Here is a 12,977-nt window from a genome sequence, read left to right as displayed (position 1 = left end):
TCTCTCTCTGGTGTGGGGACCCAGCACACAGTTGCCCTGGCTCTTACCACACACATGCCCACTAACAGTCACAAGGACTGCGGCTGGGAGGTGTCTAGTAATCTGCAGAGTACAATAGTATCTGTGGGCTTGTCACCGCTCAGTGGGGACCGAAGGCTGGGGGCCTGTGTGTGGGTTCTGGGGGTGCCACGAACTCACTGCATAACCCTGCCTCCTCTCCTGCCTCAGTTTCCCCATCTGGAGGTGAGGATGGAGATGGCCCTATCTGTTCAGCCAACATCAAGCCACTTCGTTTGGAATTTCAAGTGAAAGGGTTTGAAAAGCAGACAGCACTGTGCACAGTGCCCGCCCCTCGTCCACTCACATTCTGGTTTTACAAAGATGGAGAGGACGCTGGCAGCTCCGGTTTACTGAGGGCCCGCTGTGTGCCAAGCACTATGCCTTGCTCTTGACACTTGCTGTCCCCTTCCACCCTCCTAACAACCTTCATTGAACACTTGGTTATACCCATTGTCCAGATGAGGAGCCTGAGGCTCAGAGAGGTCAAATAACTTTCCCAAGGCCACACAGCAAATAACCAGCAGAGCAAGAGGCAAACCCAGGCCTGTCTAAGCCCCCCAGCACCCTCTGGCTCCCTGATTCCAGCAGAGAATCTGGGTTACATTGCAAGCAAGACAGCAGGCCCTCTTCCTCCAGGGCTGCTCTGCCATTCTGCTGGAGGATGCACACATGGCAAGTCTACCAGGAATTCACTGTTGGCAAAACACCATGGGCTCCCACTGTCTATTATCATCATTAAGCTTGATTTCAATTAGAAAGAGGCAGGCAGGACTGGCTGAAATCCCAAGAGAACATTCTGTTCCCAGCAATCTCAGGACTGGAGAAATGTCCCCGGGCAGAGGCCCCAGGCCAGCGTGGTGGTGGGCAAGGAGGGTCAGCGGAAGCTGCAGACGAAGGCCTGGCAGGGTCCCTGCCCGCCCTACCTGTGACAGTGCGTCATGTAGGTGACCGTCTCCTCCCACTGGGCCTTGATGTCCTTCAGCCGGGCCAGGATCTCGGGCTTCTGGTCCTCGTGGCAGCACGCCAGGAGGGCCTCGGCCGCCCGCAGCGCCAGGTCCACCTTCACGCGCCCCTCCGGCTCCAGCTGGCATATTTTCTGTCGTGGACACAAAAGCCAGTTTCCGGGGGTCAGACAAAACGCAAACAGGCAGAGCCTTGGGGAGACAGCGGTGTGATGGGAAGAGCCAGGCCTTGGAGCCCAGAGGAGCTGGGGTTCGAATCACAGCCCCGTGCCCTTCTCCCGTGCCCTTGGGCAGCGTGCTAACGGCTCTGAGGGTGGGAGCAAGGAGCAAGGAGATGAGCCAGAACCGCCCAGGGCTGTCTGAGGCCTTCCCTTCCCCCCTCAGCTTGTTTCCAGCTGTGTGAAGTCGGACAAGTTCCATTGTCTCTTTGGACTTGGTTTTCTCATCTGTAAAATGGGGGTTTTCATAGTATCTAGCTCTCAGAGTCTTTTTTTTTCAGGATTAAATGAGAAAATGCTTGTAAAGCACATGTCACAGTGTGTGGGACCATGGGGACTCTGTCTCTCAGGTCTCCTGTGGGGAGCAGGCTTGACCCAGGGCCCCAGCTGAGGCTCCGGAATTATCTCTGAGTGTTCACTTTGCACCAAGGCCTCGCTCCCTCAGCTGCTCCCACCAATGAAAGAGCAGGAACATGAGGGCAGGACCGTTCCTGGGGGACACTGGGTTCCTCTGATGGGTGACTGGTCCAGGATGCCGCATGGCAGTCAGAGACGCTCCCCGCTCTCCTGGACTCGGAGTCTGACCTCGTCCCTCCCAGCCTCTCCGGGCTCCTTCTCCATTTTCCCTCATAGGCTTCTCCCTATTAAATGTCTTGCACATTTCATGTCATCTTGGCACAGGCTTCTTGGAGGACCAATTCTAAAACACAGTGTCTAGCAAATAGTACATCTCTGATTAACGTTAGTTACTGTCATTACGAATTGTTATTATTCTAAATCTTTCCCAACTAAAGCTTGGTCTCCGTAGCAAAAATATGCCTGGCTTCCAATTCCAGGGCCATGCCGGACCACCTGCATGACACCAGCTTAAATCCTCTAGGCCTGCGAAACAGGGGAAGACAATGGTTATGTCACCCAGGGTGACAGTAAGCATTGTGTGACATAGGGAGAGCCATCAGCACCCCGCCTGCCCATCTTTCCATTCTCCATCACTAACTGTCCCCTGTGATTACCATTTTTACTTACTTGCTGATCTGTATTTGCTGGCAGCACAACATTTGCCTAAAGCTCAGGCTTCCCCCACGGGGGCTGGCAGTTTTCTCAGACTGATGTCCCAGCGGGCTGGTCTCTGACCCTTCTTCGAGGGTGCGGTGGAGGAGAGGCCCCTGCTGTGTCACATGCTGCCCCGTTGATGGCTGTGTGACCCTGGGCAGGTCACTCGACTACTCTGGGCCTCCCTCTCTCACCCTGAGATAGCTATAACAATCACTGCTTCGCCTACCTCACTGGGTTATAATATCAATTTTAAAAATACTATGAATTAAACCATTGATATGTCAGTATACTTTATTAACCATTCAGGAATTATGTAGACCCTCCCCCAACACGTGCAAATGGGCAATGGTCCCAGTCCTTTTTGTTACTTCATACGAGAACGGTTAACAATGATGAGGATGAGGATGCTAGTACAGAGGGACTTCCCCTCCTGTGTTATCAAACATGAAATTCTGCACGCTCCTCCACAGGTGGCCTCCGTGTGCTATGAGTGGGCGGGGGAGCAGCAGAGTGAAGAGCGGGACATTTCCCAACAGAGGGCAAGAGGCTTGGTTTGGGTTTCGGGGCAGCCCAAGCAGCAGGATGTGGCAGGGTCCCAGAGGGTAATGCCTGCCCCCAGCACCCGGCAGGGACCCCAAGTCCCGCTCAGCAGCAAGCAGTGATGTGGAAGCAAAGGTACCATAGTGATTCGTGTGGACTAAAGATCTGAGGGCCACCACGGAATGTTCTGGGCTGAGCAAGATTACCCACCCCCTGCCTGGAACACTTCACACCACTCAGGAGCAAGGGTCCCACAAGGTGGCTGAGGGTGAATTTCTTGCCATCCAGTGAGATTTCATCTGATTAGAGATAATAATAATTAAGGATCTGACGTTTCTGACACCGAGAGTTGTGGAGCAGACTGCACACCCACTCCCCAAGCCAGCAGGATGGGCACCACAGGAGCTCCAGTTTTACAAACAAGGGCGCTGGGGACCCACCGAGACCTTCAGCCTTGCAGCACAACTCTGCAGCAGTCAGGGAGGCCGCCCAATTTAAGCTCAGTCAGAATCCAACTCCTTAAATCAAGGGAGCCAACAGCTCTGGGGAAGAAACTAAGTTCAGTCTCTCTCTGCCACACCCAGCAGGAGCCAGAAGGCCTGGAAAGTCCCCATGAGGACAGTGGCCCCTTCCCCAAAGCCTAGTGTCCTGACCGTGTGACCTCGTCCAGGCCTCTGGACCTTTTCCCCCCGGATTCCTGGTCAGGGAGGCAGAGGCTGGACTGGGGGACACGGGACACCCTGAGACCCACCGCCCTTTGCAGGGGAGAGTCTGTTACTTCTCTGTCAAAGAGAGAGGAGCTGGCCAGTCCCAAAGGCAGGCAGAACGCCAAGCCCCACCCGGCCTGAAGCAGAAACATCTACCCTGAAACCGAAACATCAACCAGTGGGATGTTGGCTGTGGGTCCAGGGCCTGGTGTCAGAGAAGTGGCTGAGCTGGCAAAGCCCACTTTTGAGAATTAGCTTTTACTCTTCTTCGCTGCCCCGAGGATTACGTTCTTTGGCTGGTGCGAGGTTTTATAGCCCATCACCAGCAAGGACACGGTCCAGGAGTGCTTGGCAAGGGACACCAGCCAACTGGGATGGGTACTTGAACTGCAGCCACAGAACAACTCCGATTTGAAGGAGCCAATGAGGGCAACAGTCAGGTGGGGGTTGGATGGAGGGAAAACTCCAGGAGGGAGAAGAACCAGGAGACCAGGAAAGCTGGAAGAATGGCGTTAGTCAGGGCTTTCCCTCAATGCAGCCAAGACCAGGCGGGCACTATGCTGGGCACTGTGCCGGGCACTGTGCTGGGTACAGTGCTGGGTATTGTGCTAGGTACTGTGCTGGGTACTCTACTGGGTATTGTGTTAGGTACTGTGCTGGGTACTATGCTAGGTACTGTGCTGGGTACTGTGTTGGGTACTATGCTGGGCACTGTGCTGAGTACTATATTGGGCACTGTGCTGGGCACTATGCTGGGTACTGCGCTGGGCACTATGCTGGGTACTATGCTGGGTATTGTGCTGGGTACTGTGCTGGGCACTATGCTGAGTACTGTGCTGAGTACTAAGCTAGGTACCATGCTGGGCACTGGAGTCCAGGATGAACAAACATGGCCGGATGCTTGCAGGCTGTGGTGTGGTGGGCAGACAAAAGCACAGATGACCATAAGAGAGCAACATGAGACCACGAAGGACTATTGGAGCTCCAAGGCGGGATGTGGGGAAATCCAAGAGGCTTTGTGAGTAGGTGGTGCCGGCACCCAGCCTTAGTGACATCTGAGTTGCAGACATTTGCAATGGGGGCTTGAGCAACCGTAGATAGTGTTGAGGGATGGTGCATTTGGCTTTTGGAAGTCCTAGGAAACACAGCACGTCCCTGACCACACAGGGGCCTGAAGCCAGTTAGGAAGCAGCCTGCCTGAGGCCAGGCCCCAAGTGCAGGCCAGAGGAGGCTGGAACCAGAGGGCGAAGAGACAAGACGCTGGGACCCAGGAGGCCAGCTCCAGGAGGCTGGGGCAGGGCCGGGATAGTGGGCATGCGTGGATCCCTGCATGGAAACCACAGGGAATGATCGTCTCCATCAGGCCGGCTCTGCAGTGCGCCCTGCACTTCGCCAAGCATGCCAGCAAGTTATTCGCCTCAATCCTCCCTCCCTCCTGCAAGGGGCAACTGTCACTTTCCCCAGAGCAAGCCAAAGCTCAGGGAGCTCTGGAAACACTCCCAAGGTGCCATGGCCATAGCGGGGATTTGAACCCAGGTCCGCCGGCCCCAGACCCCCAGCTCTCAACCTCTGTGCGTCCTGCTTCCCGGGAGCAGCACTCTCTCCAGTCTCCCCTCACAGAAGGCATCCACCTCCATGAGGGCCCTCGAGGCCCCAGGCACATAAGGAGTGAGGGGTTCCTCCTGCACTTTACAGCTGGGAAAATGAGGTTGCTGGGGACAGGGGACTCGCCCCCGGACACACAGCTATTAAGTGTAAGAGCCGGATCAGAAGTCACATCCCCGTCCCTCTAGCAAACAGGCACGCGGGACATGCGTCACTGAGCTGATGGAGGGATCACAAGAGAGACCCAGACCCCAGGGGGAGGTCCCACGGGCCGGGGAGATGGAGAAGGCACTAGCTCCTCCCTTTCACCAGACGGCAGGAGTGAAAGGTTTTCTTTCTTGTTGTGAAATTGGGTTTGGAATGTCAAGGCACACAGAAAATGAGCGAGCCTGAGCCCCATGGGAGAGCACGGTGGTGGAGCTTCCAGAATGTGATTCCGGCTGCCTGGGCTCCAGGTCAAGTCCCTGGGGGCTCATCTGACGGCAGCGCTCCCTCTGGCTTCCAGGGCCCACTCGCCCTGGCCTTGCCTACGGCTCTTCCTAAGGACCACCGTTGCCTTCGCTTAAGCCTGACCCACCACCAGGGGTAATGACCTGCTGGCTAAGAGTGCAAAGTCTAAAGGGATTAGCGCCCCATGACAGCGAGTACACACTAGAGCTGCGGTGTTCCCAGACAGGGAACATCAGGAGCTGGGGCTCGGGGGGTGGGGGGGGTCAGGAAAGACTCATGGACAAGGGAGCATTTCATTTCACACGCACGCCCAGAACCAAACAAAAGGGCGTTCCAAGCAGAGGCAACAGCGTGAACAAAGGCTTAGTGATAGGAAATCTGGGAGGTTTTCTGCCAACAGGAGACGACGTGTGCTTGGGAGGTGGGATGGTGGGGGGAGCCGAGGCTGGAAAACAGGGTGGTGTAGACAGTGGAGGACTTTTGATGCCAGGGGAAGTTTGGTTTTTCTTTGAAGGGCAATGGGGAGCCATGGAAAGTTTTAGAGGAGAATAGCATCATGAGATCCATATTAGGGACGCTCCTCACACAGACTTGTGTGGCTGCCTGGATTATGTGCATCCCTATTCCCCATTATGCTGTGAACCCGAGAACAGGGTGCGCCTCACCCACCTCTGCTGCCCAGGCCCCTCCTCGGGGATGGCCAGTGAGGTACTGGACTCAGCCCTGCCTTCAAGCCTTGACCAGATCAATTCCCTGAATTTTGGCCCGTCATTGTGTCTAGGAATCCATGTCATTATTGAAAAGTGGGGACAATAAAACCACATTCACGGGGCTTTTGTGAAATTAGACATGAAAGCCGATAGGGCAGCCTCGAGCGCATAACAGGCTGTGAATGAATGTCAGCTCCCCTCTCCCAGTGACCGGGCAGAGTACTCACTTTTTTTTTTTTAAATGAATGGGTTGGCTTTATAATTTTTTTATTTATTTTTTTTCCCCCAAAGCCCCAGTAGATAGTTGTATGTCATAGCTGCACATCCTTCTGGTTGCTGTATGTGGGACGCCGCCTCAGCATGGCCGGAGAAGCGGTGCGGTGGTGCGCGCCTGGGATCCGAACCCGGGCCACCAGCAGCGGAGCGCACGCACTTAACCGCCAAGCCACGGGGCCAGCCCTGGAGTAATCACTTCATAAATGCCTATTGGTGACACTGACAATGATGATGATGACAAAGGCCCAGTCTGACAAGGGAGGGGGCTTTGGGCTGCCACCTCCTCTCCCGCCTCCAGGCTTGCCCCGTCCCTTACAATCCCTGACCTTCCAAATTTCCAATCCACCTTGGCTCGGAATCCTCCTTGGCTCGGTGTTCGAGGCTGTCACCCTTTGACCCCTACCTGCCTCTCTGGCCCTGTCCCCTGCTTCTGTCTGACGGTCGATGCTGATCCAACACCAACCCTGTTGGGGCTCCTGCATGTGCCCTGAGCCGTGCCCACCTCCAGTGCCCTTCCTGCGCCCTTCCCTCTGCCTGGAGCCCCCTCCTCCCCTCCCTCACCCCTGCGTCCCCAACCTGGCTAACGCCTCCTCATTTAAGCCTCAGCAGTAAAGTCACTTGTCCCCAGAGGCCTCTCTTGACCCCCCGGGCAGGGGGATGTGAGCTCCTCGGGGCTCCCCTAGTGCCCCAGGTTCTCCACTTACTTCATCATCCAATTGGGAAGCCTCTGACCGGATCACTCAAGAGCGGTCACCCGCTCCTTTCTGCCATGACGGTCACTTGGGCAGGGCTCTAACCAGCGGCATCAAGCATTTGGTCGTGGTTGTCATACAAGGACACGTGGCCCAGGATGGTGAGGGCTCAGATGGTGCCACACTGGGGCAGGCCGAGCGGGGACGGGCGACCTTTCCCACTGGGAGAGAGGCCTCCCCGCCCCCACCTCAGAGGAACAGGGCCGTATTAATTAAGGTGTGTGGCGAGGGGCAGTGTTGGGAGCAACCTGAGGGCAGGGACCAGGCATGCTCACCTGGGGTCCTGAGGCCCTGGTTCGAGGCCTGGCCAGGGGGTGGCTGGTGGGAATTGTGACCAAAGTGGAGGGTCTCAGGTTCCTCAGCGTCGGACCAAGGAAGGACTGAGAAGGACTATTCTGAGGGCAAACGGGATGGCAGGAAACACCAGAAAGCTCTGGCAGGGAACTGGGGAGAGGGGAAGGGGGCTGGAGAGGGTGCCATTGTCACTGCCAACTCACAGCATCTGCATCGAGCTTTGCAGGTTGCACAGGGCTTTCTCCTATGCTAACGTTCATTCAGCAACAGCGCCACCCCTTACCGAGCACTTTCTGTGCCCCCCACCGTCCTCAAGGCAGCATTCTGAGAGAATTAGCACCGCCCCATTCCAGAAGGGAAGTAAACTGAGGCCCAGCAGGGTCAAGTGATGGGCAGGGAGTCACAGGGCCAGCAAGAAGCAGAGCTGGGATTTGAACTCAGGACGTCCAGACTCCAAAGCCTGTCGTTTCTCTAGTCCAGTGAGCGGTTCTGTTACACAGAATGTCTGAGGAACCAGAACACCCGGTCCCTGACCCTGCCGGGCACAATTTTGCAGTGAATACCCATCTCCCGAGAAGCACATGACTCTGTAGGGAAGCAGAAAGCTCATCTGACTAGGAGGCAGAAGACCCGAATTCCAGGGCGGGATGTCCTACCCAGAGACCCGTTCAACTGGCACAAGTCACGTGACCTCTCCAAGACTCAGTTTCCCCATTTGTAAGAGGCAGACAATGGCTCCTCCCTCATAATATTGTGGTGAAGATAAAACCCTTGGCCCTGAAAAGGTAGTGTAAATTCTTAATTTTGACTGTCCATTTCCAAAGAGAGCATTAGATATGTTCAATACAATGCACAAAATCAATAAGACAGCACAAAAACAGAAAACACACAGGGAACCAGGTGTGGGGTCAGTACCACTCCTGGCCCAGTTGGGGGACCAGCTTGTGCAAGGGAAGGTAAGCCTCCCCTGAAAAGCAACCACTGTTAGGGGATAAATTAGAACTGTGGAATCTCTCAATGGATGTGATCCAAGAGACATGTAAGTCAACCGCTTTGCTTACAGATGGAAAACTGAGGCCCAGAGAGGGACAGGGACTTGGCTGAGGTCACACAGCACTCTAGCATCAGCATGGAGACTATAACCCAGGTCTCTGACTCTCAGTCCAGTGCTCTTCCCCCTGCCCCCTGGCCTGGTGCAGACACCCTCAGACGGGGGCACCTCGATGCCAGGCCGGGCACTGGGCACCAGCACATCCGGTCAGTGTAGCGCCACGTACACTGAGCCCTGCCTTGTGCCAGGTGGGGGTAGAGCCAGACCCCGGCCCTGGAGAAGCAGAGGGGGTCACTCCTCACTGGACAGAGTCCCTCCCCACCCCCTGAAGGCCGACCTGGGCCCACCAGACCCCGCAGGGACCTCAGCCACAGGGAAGCAGGGACGGGGCAGGAAGCCAGGCTGGGCCAGCTGGGGTGGGGACCACCTGGCTGCACGGCACCCCCTGCCAGGACGGGAGGGCCAGAGGGCGGGCTCTAGACCCTTATACGAAAGCATGGTCCTGGGACTGGCAGCGACAGCGTCACCTGAAGCGGGTCAGAAATGCCGCATCTCGGGCCCACCCCAACCTCCCGGGTCAGAATCTGCACTTAAGCCAAAATCCCCAGGAGATTCTAACACACCAAAGTTTGAGCAACACTGGTCTAGCCCACCCCGGCCATTTAACAGTCGGGAAACCTGAGGCCTGACAGAGAGGGACACGGCCGAGGCCCCAGGGCCCGCGAGGCCGGCCTCTGCATACCTCCGTCTCCCGCAGCCTGGCCTCCAGGGCCGCGCGGGGCCCCTGCGTGTTGTCGTTGATCTGCAGCCGCTCCTGCACAGCCTTCATCCACTGCCGCGCGTCCTCCACGCTCCGGGCGAAGCCCTCCTGGGGCTGCTGCGTCATGGCACCTGCGGGGCTGAAGGCAGGACCACGTGAGATCAAGCAGACGAGGACGCCCCAGGCAGGCGGTGGGGCAGGAGACTGACACTGGGGACAGACCCACACCGACCACCAACGCCCCTCCTGGTGCTCCACACCACGGCGACACAGGGCTCCACACCTGTGTCGACCTGGACGCCACAGCCAGAGGCGATCGTGTTTGTCAAAGAGCCAGAGGACTGGAAAGAGGCAGGGAAGGAAGACAGGTCTGGCCTCTCCCGTCTCGGAGAAGGGAGAGCAGGGAGAGCGGGCCCAGGGCGCGGGGTTAGCAAAGATTTTGCTCCCCTCTGACCCTACCCTGGGACTCAGGGGTAACTCTTCTGTCTCTTTGAGTTGAAGCCCCTCCAAAAGAGGTTCCTAAAACACAGCCAGTTGGAGATGTCTGTGACAGATAACAAATTTTGATCTGAATGGATCAAAAAGCCTCAACCTGGGGCTGGCCCAGTGGCACAGTGGTTAAGTCTGCACGTTCCGCTTCGGCGGCCCAGGGTTCACAGGTTTGGATCCTGGGCGTGGACCTACACACTGCTCATCAAGCCATGCTGTGGCAGCGTCCCATATAAAGTAGAGGAAGATGGACAGAGATGTTAGCTCAGAGCTAATCTTCCTCAGCAAAAAAAAGCCTCAACCTAAGAAACACAATTTTTTGGCATTGGCCGAGGTGATGCCAGCCCCTGAACCTCACCTGAAGTTAACTTCTAGGGCTGGGGCCAGCCACGCAAGCCAGGTGTCTTGTGGCCACTTCTCCACCAACCAGGGTCCACGCAGACATGGCTAGTGTTTCCACTGAGCTACATACCACCTGCCTCCTAGCAGCCACTGACAAGCAACTGACTTAGCACTTGAGATGACACCTACTTGCTATACCTGCCTTGGGTGACACCTGCCTGCTGGCCCAGGTCTCCCAGCTAAGCCAACCCCTTGGCCACACTGCTGCCTTCTCTCTTACTCTCACCTTCTAGCTGTGGATGCAAAGTCTCCAATTCGCTCACGTAACTTTCTTAAAATCCCATAAGCCTAGCAAAACTTTCCTGTATTCCAGTTCTAGCTGTCTGCTTATAGCCACCGTAACCTACTTTGGATTAAAGTTATTTATATCTGCATCTTATGTGAAGGGATTGGGTCTGGCTTAGCCTCCAATCTCCCATAATGCCTTGCACAGAGTTAGCTCTCCACAAACCTCGTTGCAATAGCCCAGAATTGGTATAAAGTTGAATGCACCAAAAATCGACCACAGCATTAGTTAAAATGCAAAACAAAAGAAAACTAGAAACAACCCAAATGCCAATAATAGATGAGTTAAGTAAAGCATGGTACACTTGCATTTCAGAATATCATGCAGCCAACAAAAAGTATGCTAAAATGAATTTGTGATGGAGAATCCTTAGGATATAATGATAATACCAAAAAACGCGACAAAATTGTATATTTGGTAGTCACAACGTTACAATTAATAAAAGCAAAAAAAACAACCACAGAAAAACTACGCTCCTAGAGAAAGGTTGGGCGGTGTTGCCATTACAGCGTCCACGTGACTGAATGGAGCGAGCGGTGTGGGCAGAAGCAGCAGCTGAAGCCGCATCCCGTGTGACCTCAGGCCTCTCTTTTCCTGGCATGGTGTCCTTGGAGGCCACTTGGTTAAGGACCATTGTCTGTAGCTGGTGGAACCACAGTTGGAAGTTTTTCTGTTTCCTTATTTTTCCTCTTGAGCACTTTGTGAATTTTCCAGAAAGGGCAATCATTACTTTAAAATAAAACAAACAAACAATTTCTTAACATTGGCTGTATTGTTTGTGGGCCCTTTGTTCTCAACCATCAGCTGGTTGTCCCACGAGCTTTGACTGGGAATCTGGGCGCCCTCCAGGTCCCTGCACTGGGCAGGCTCTGCCATCAGACTGTACAAGACAGGCTGTCAGACTCGCTCTGGGGGGGGAAGGACGCCGTCAGCAAGGGGAAGGGAGTGGGCGACCCAGAGGGGGCTTTGCTCTGGGACCTGGGCCTGCAGTTCAAGGCTCAGTCTCCCAACGCGTTGTTTTTCTCTCAGAGCTATTTTGATTTTTTCTAACAACTTAATATGTTCCCTGCAGCCACTCCCCATCTTTGAATGCTTCAGTTTGAAAGGCACATTAGAATGTGCAGGCATTTAAATTGGTTCATTGTGTCTTTAATCTCTTGTCTAGTGTGTGACTTGATTGGCTTCCAAAAGCTCAGCTTTTATTTTTACAAAGCAAGGAACGGGAGAGGCAGAAACTGGTCTCCCAGAGTTTCAGATGATGCGACAAAGAACAGCTCTCACTGCCAAAAGGCAGCAAGGTCTTGGAGACCTTTTCCAGTTGGAAACGCCCAGAGCCTGCGAGGCTGGGGTTTGGAGACCCCCAGGTACATCAAATGGACCACGGGCGGGGTGGGGCTCCGGTGGGCCTCAGCCCCACAAATCAGCCTCGGCTGAAGGGCCTAACCAACCGTGGGCTGGGCGAGGTCGCAGGCAGAGTTCAAGAGACCGGCGCCTCTTGGCCTGTTCTGCGAAATCATTCGTTCCAAGTCAATGGAACGCACAGGAATTAAGCACAGGCTCCCAGCGAGGCCTGAGGCTACACCACAGCAGCAAATAAACAGGCCCCGCCCCGGCCTCAAGAAGCTCCCAGGAGAGAGGCTGCACACTGAACACACGTGTGGGCTGCAGGTGGATGAGCTGCAAGCCGGGGTCGGGGGGCTGAGGGGAGTGGGATGGACTCAACTTTTTCTGTGGACCCCTTCGCAGAATAAAGGCTTTAAACGCCGAGAATAAAATGCAAAGAATTACAAAGGAAACCAATCCTATTAAAACACAGTTATCAAAATACTAAAAATCGAATTCATAAGATACACACACACTCATGCACACACTTCTATATGAACACATTAAATCCCAAGATCTAATAACGACTGTAATTTTGGAATAGTGATGGGCATAAACGGCGTTTCAAGAAATCTACAACAGCTGCAATGCAACGTAAAAATACATGTGACAAAGCCACAGACACTGCTGATACCAGAGTGGCTTTGTTTTGGAATGTACATAATCGAAGGACTTGCTATCGGTTGAAGGTCAGTAGCAATAAGAATGCATTTAGTTTCCTATCCAAGTTCATGGGCCCCTAAATTCTGTCCGTAGCTCCCTGTTGGTCCACGGGCCCAGGTAAGAATCCTGCTCTGAGCTTCTAACAGTCAATGGAAAGGAGAGCCTGTTTCCTTACACTAGTTTAAAAGTCTGAAGTTAAAAAGCAAATGAGGGCCGGCCCCATGGCTTAGCAGTTAAGTGCGTGCGCTCCCTACTGGCTGCCCGGGTTCGGATCCCGGGCGTGCACCGACACACTGCTTCTCCGGCCATGCTG

The 12,977-nt window shown here is 54.7% G+C and overlaps 1 protein-coding gene across 2 annotated transcripts in view; it reads right to left on the bottom strand.

The window, feature by feature from the left end:
• SYNE3 (spectrin repeat containing nuclear envelope family member 3) overlaps positions 1-12,977 on the bottom strand; it is a 99,529-nt gene that overhangs the window by 51,825 nt on the left and 34,727 nt on the right. For both annotated transcript variants that reach the window (XM_087447983.1, XM_087447984.1), the window contains exons 2-3: positions 9,424-9,580; positions 984-1,156 (exon numbers count right to left, since the gene is read on the bottom strand). In XM_087447983.1, coding sequence (XP_087304109.1) covers positions 984-1,156; positions 9,424-9,567 — 317 coding nt within the window. In that variant the 5' untranslated portion in view covers positions 9,568-9,580. The remainder of the gene's footprint in view (positions 1-983; positions 1,157-9,423; positions 9,581-12,977) is intronic.

This window comes from Ceratotherium simum, chromosome 24 (genome assembly GCF_057802395.1).
Source record: "Ceratotherium simum simum isolate JZ-2026a chromosome 24, ASM5780239v1, whole genome shotgun sequence".
NCBI classification, from domain to species: domain Eukaryota; kingdom Metazoa; phylum Chordata; class Mammalia; order Perissodactyla; family Rhinocerotidae; genus Ceratotherium; species Ceratotherium simum.
Note: the sequence above shows the minus strand (reverse complement) of the source record. Positions and strands in the feature narration are given on the sequence as shown.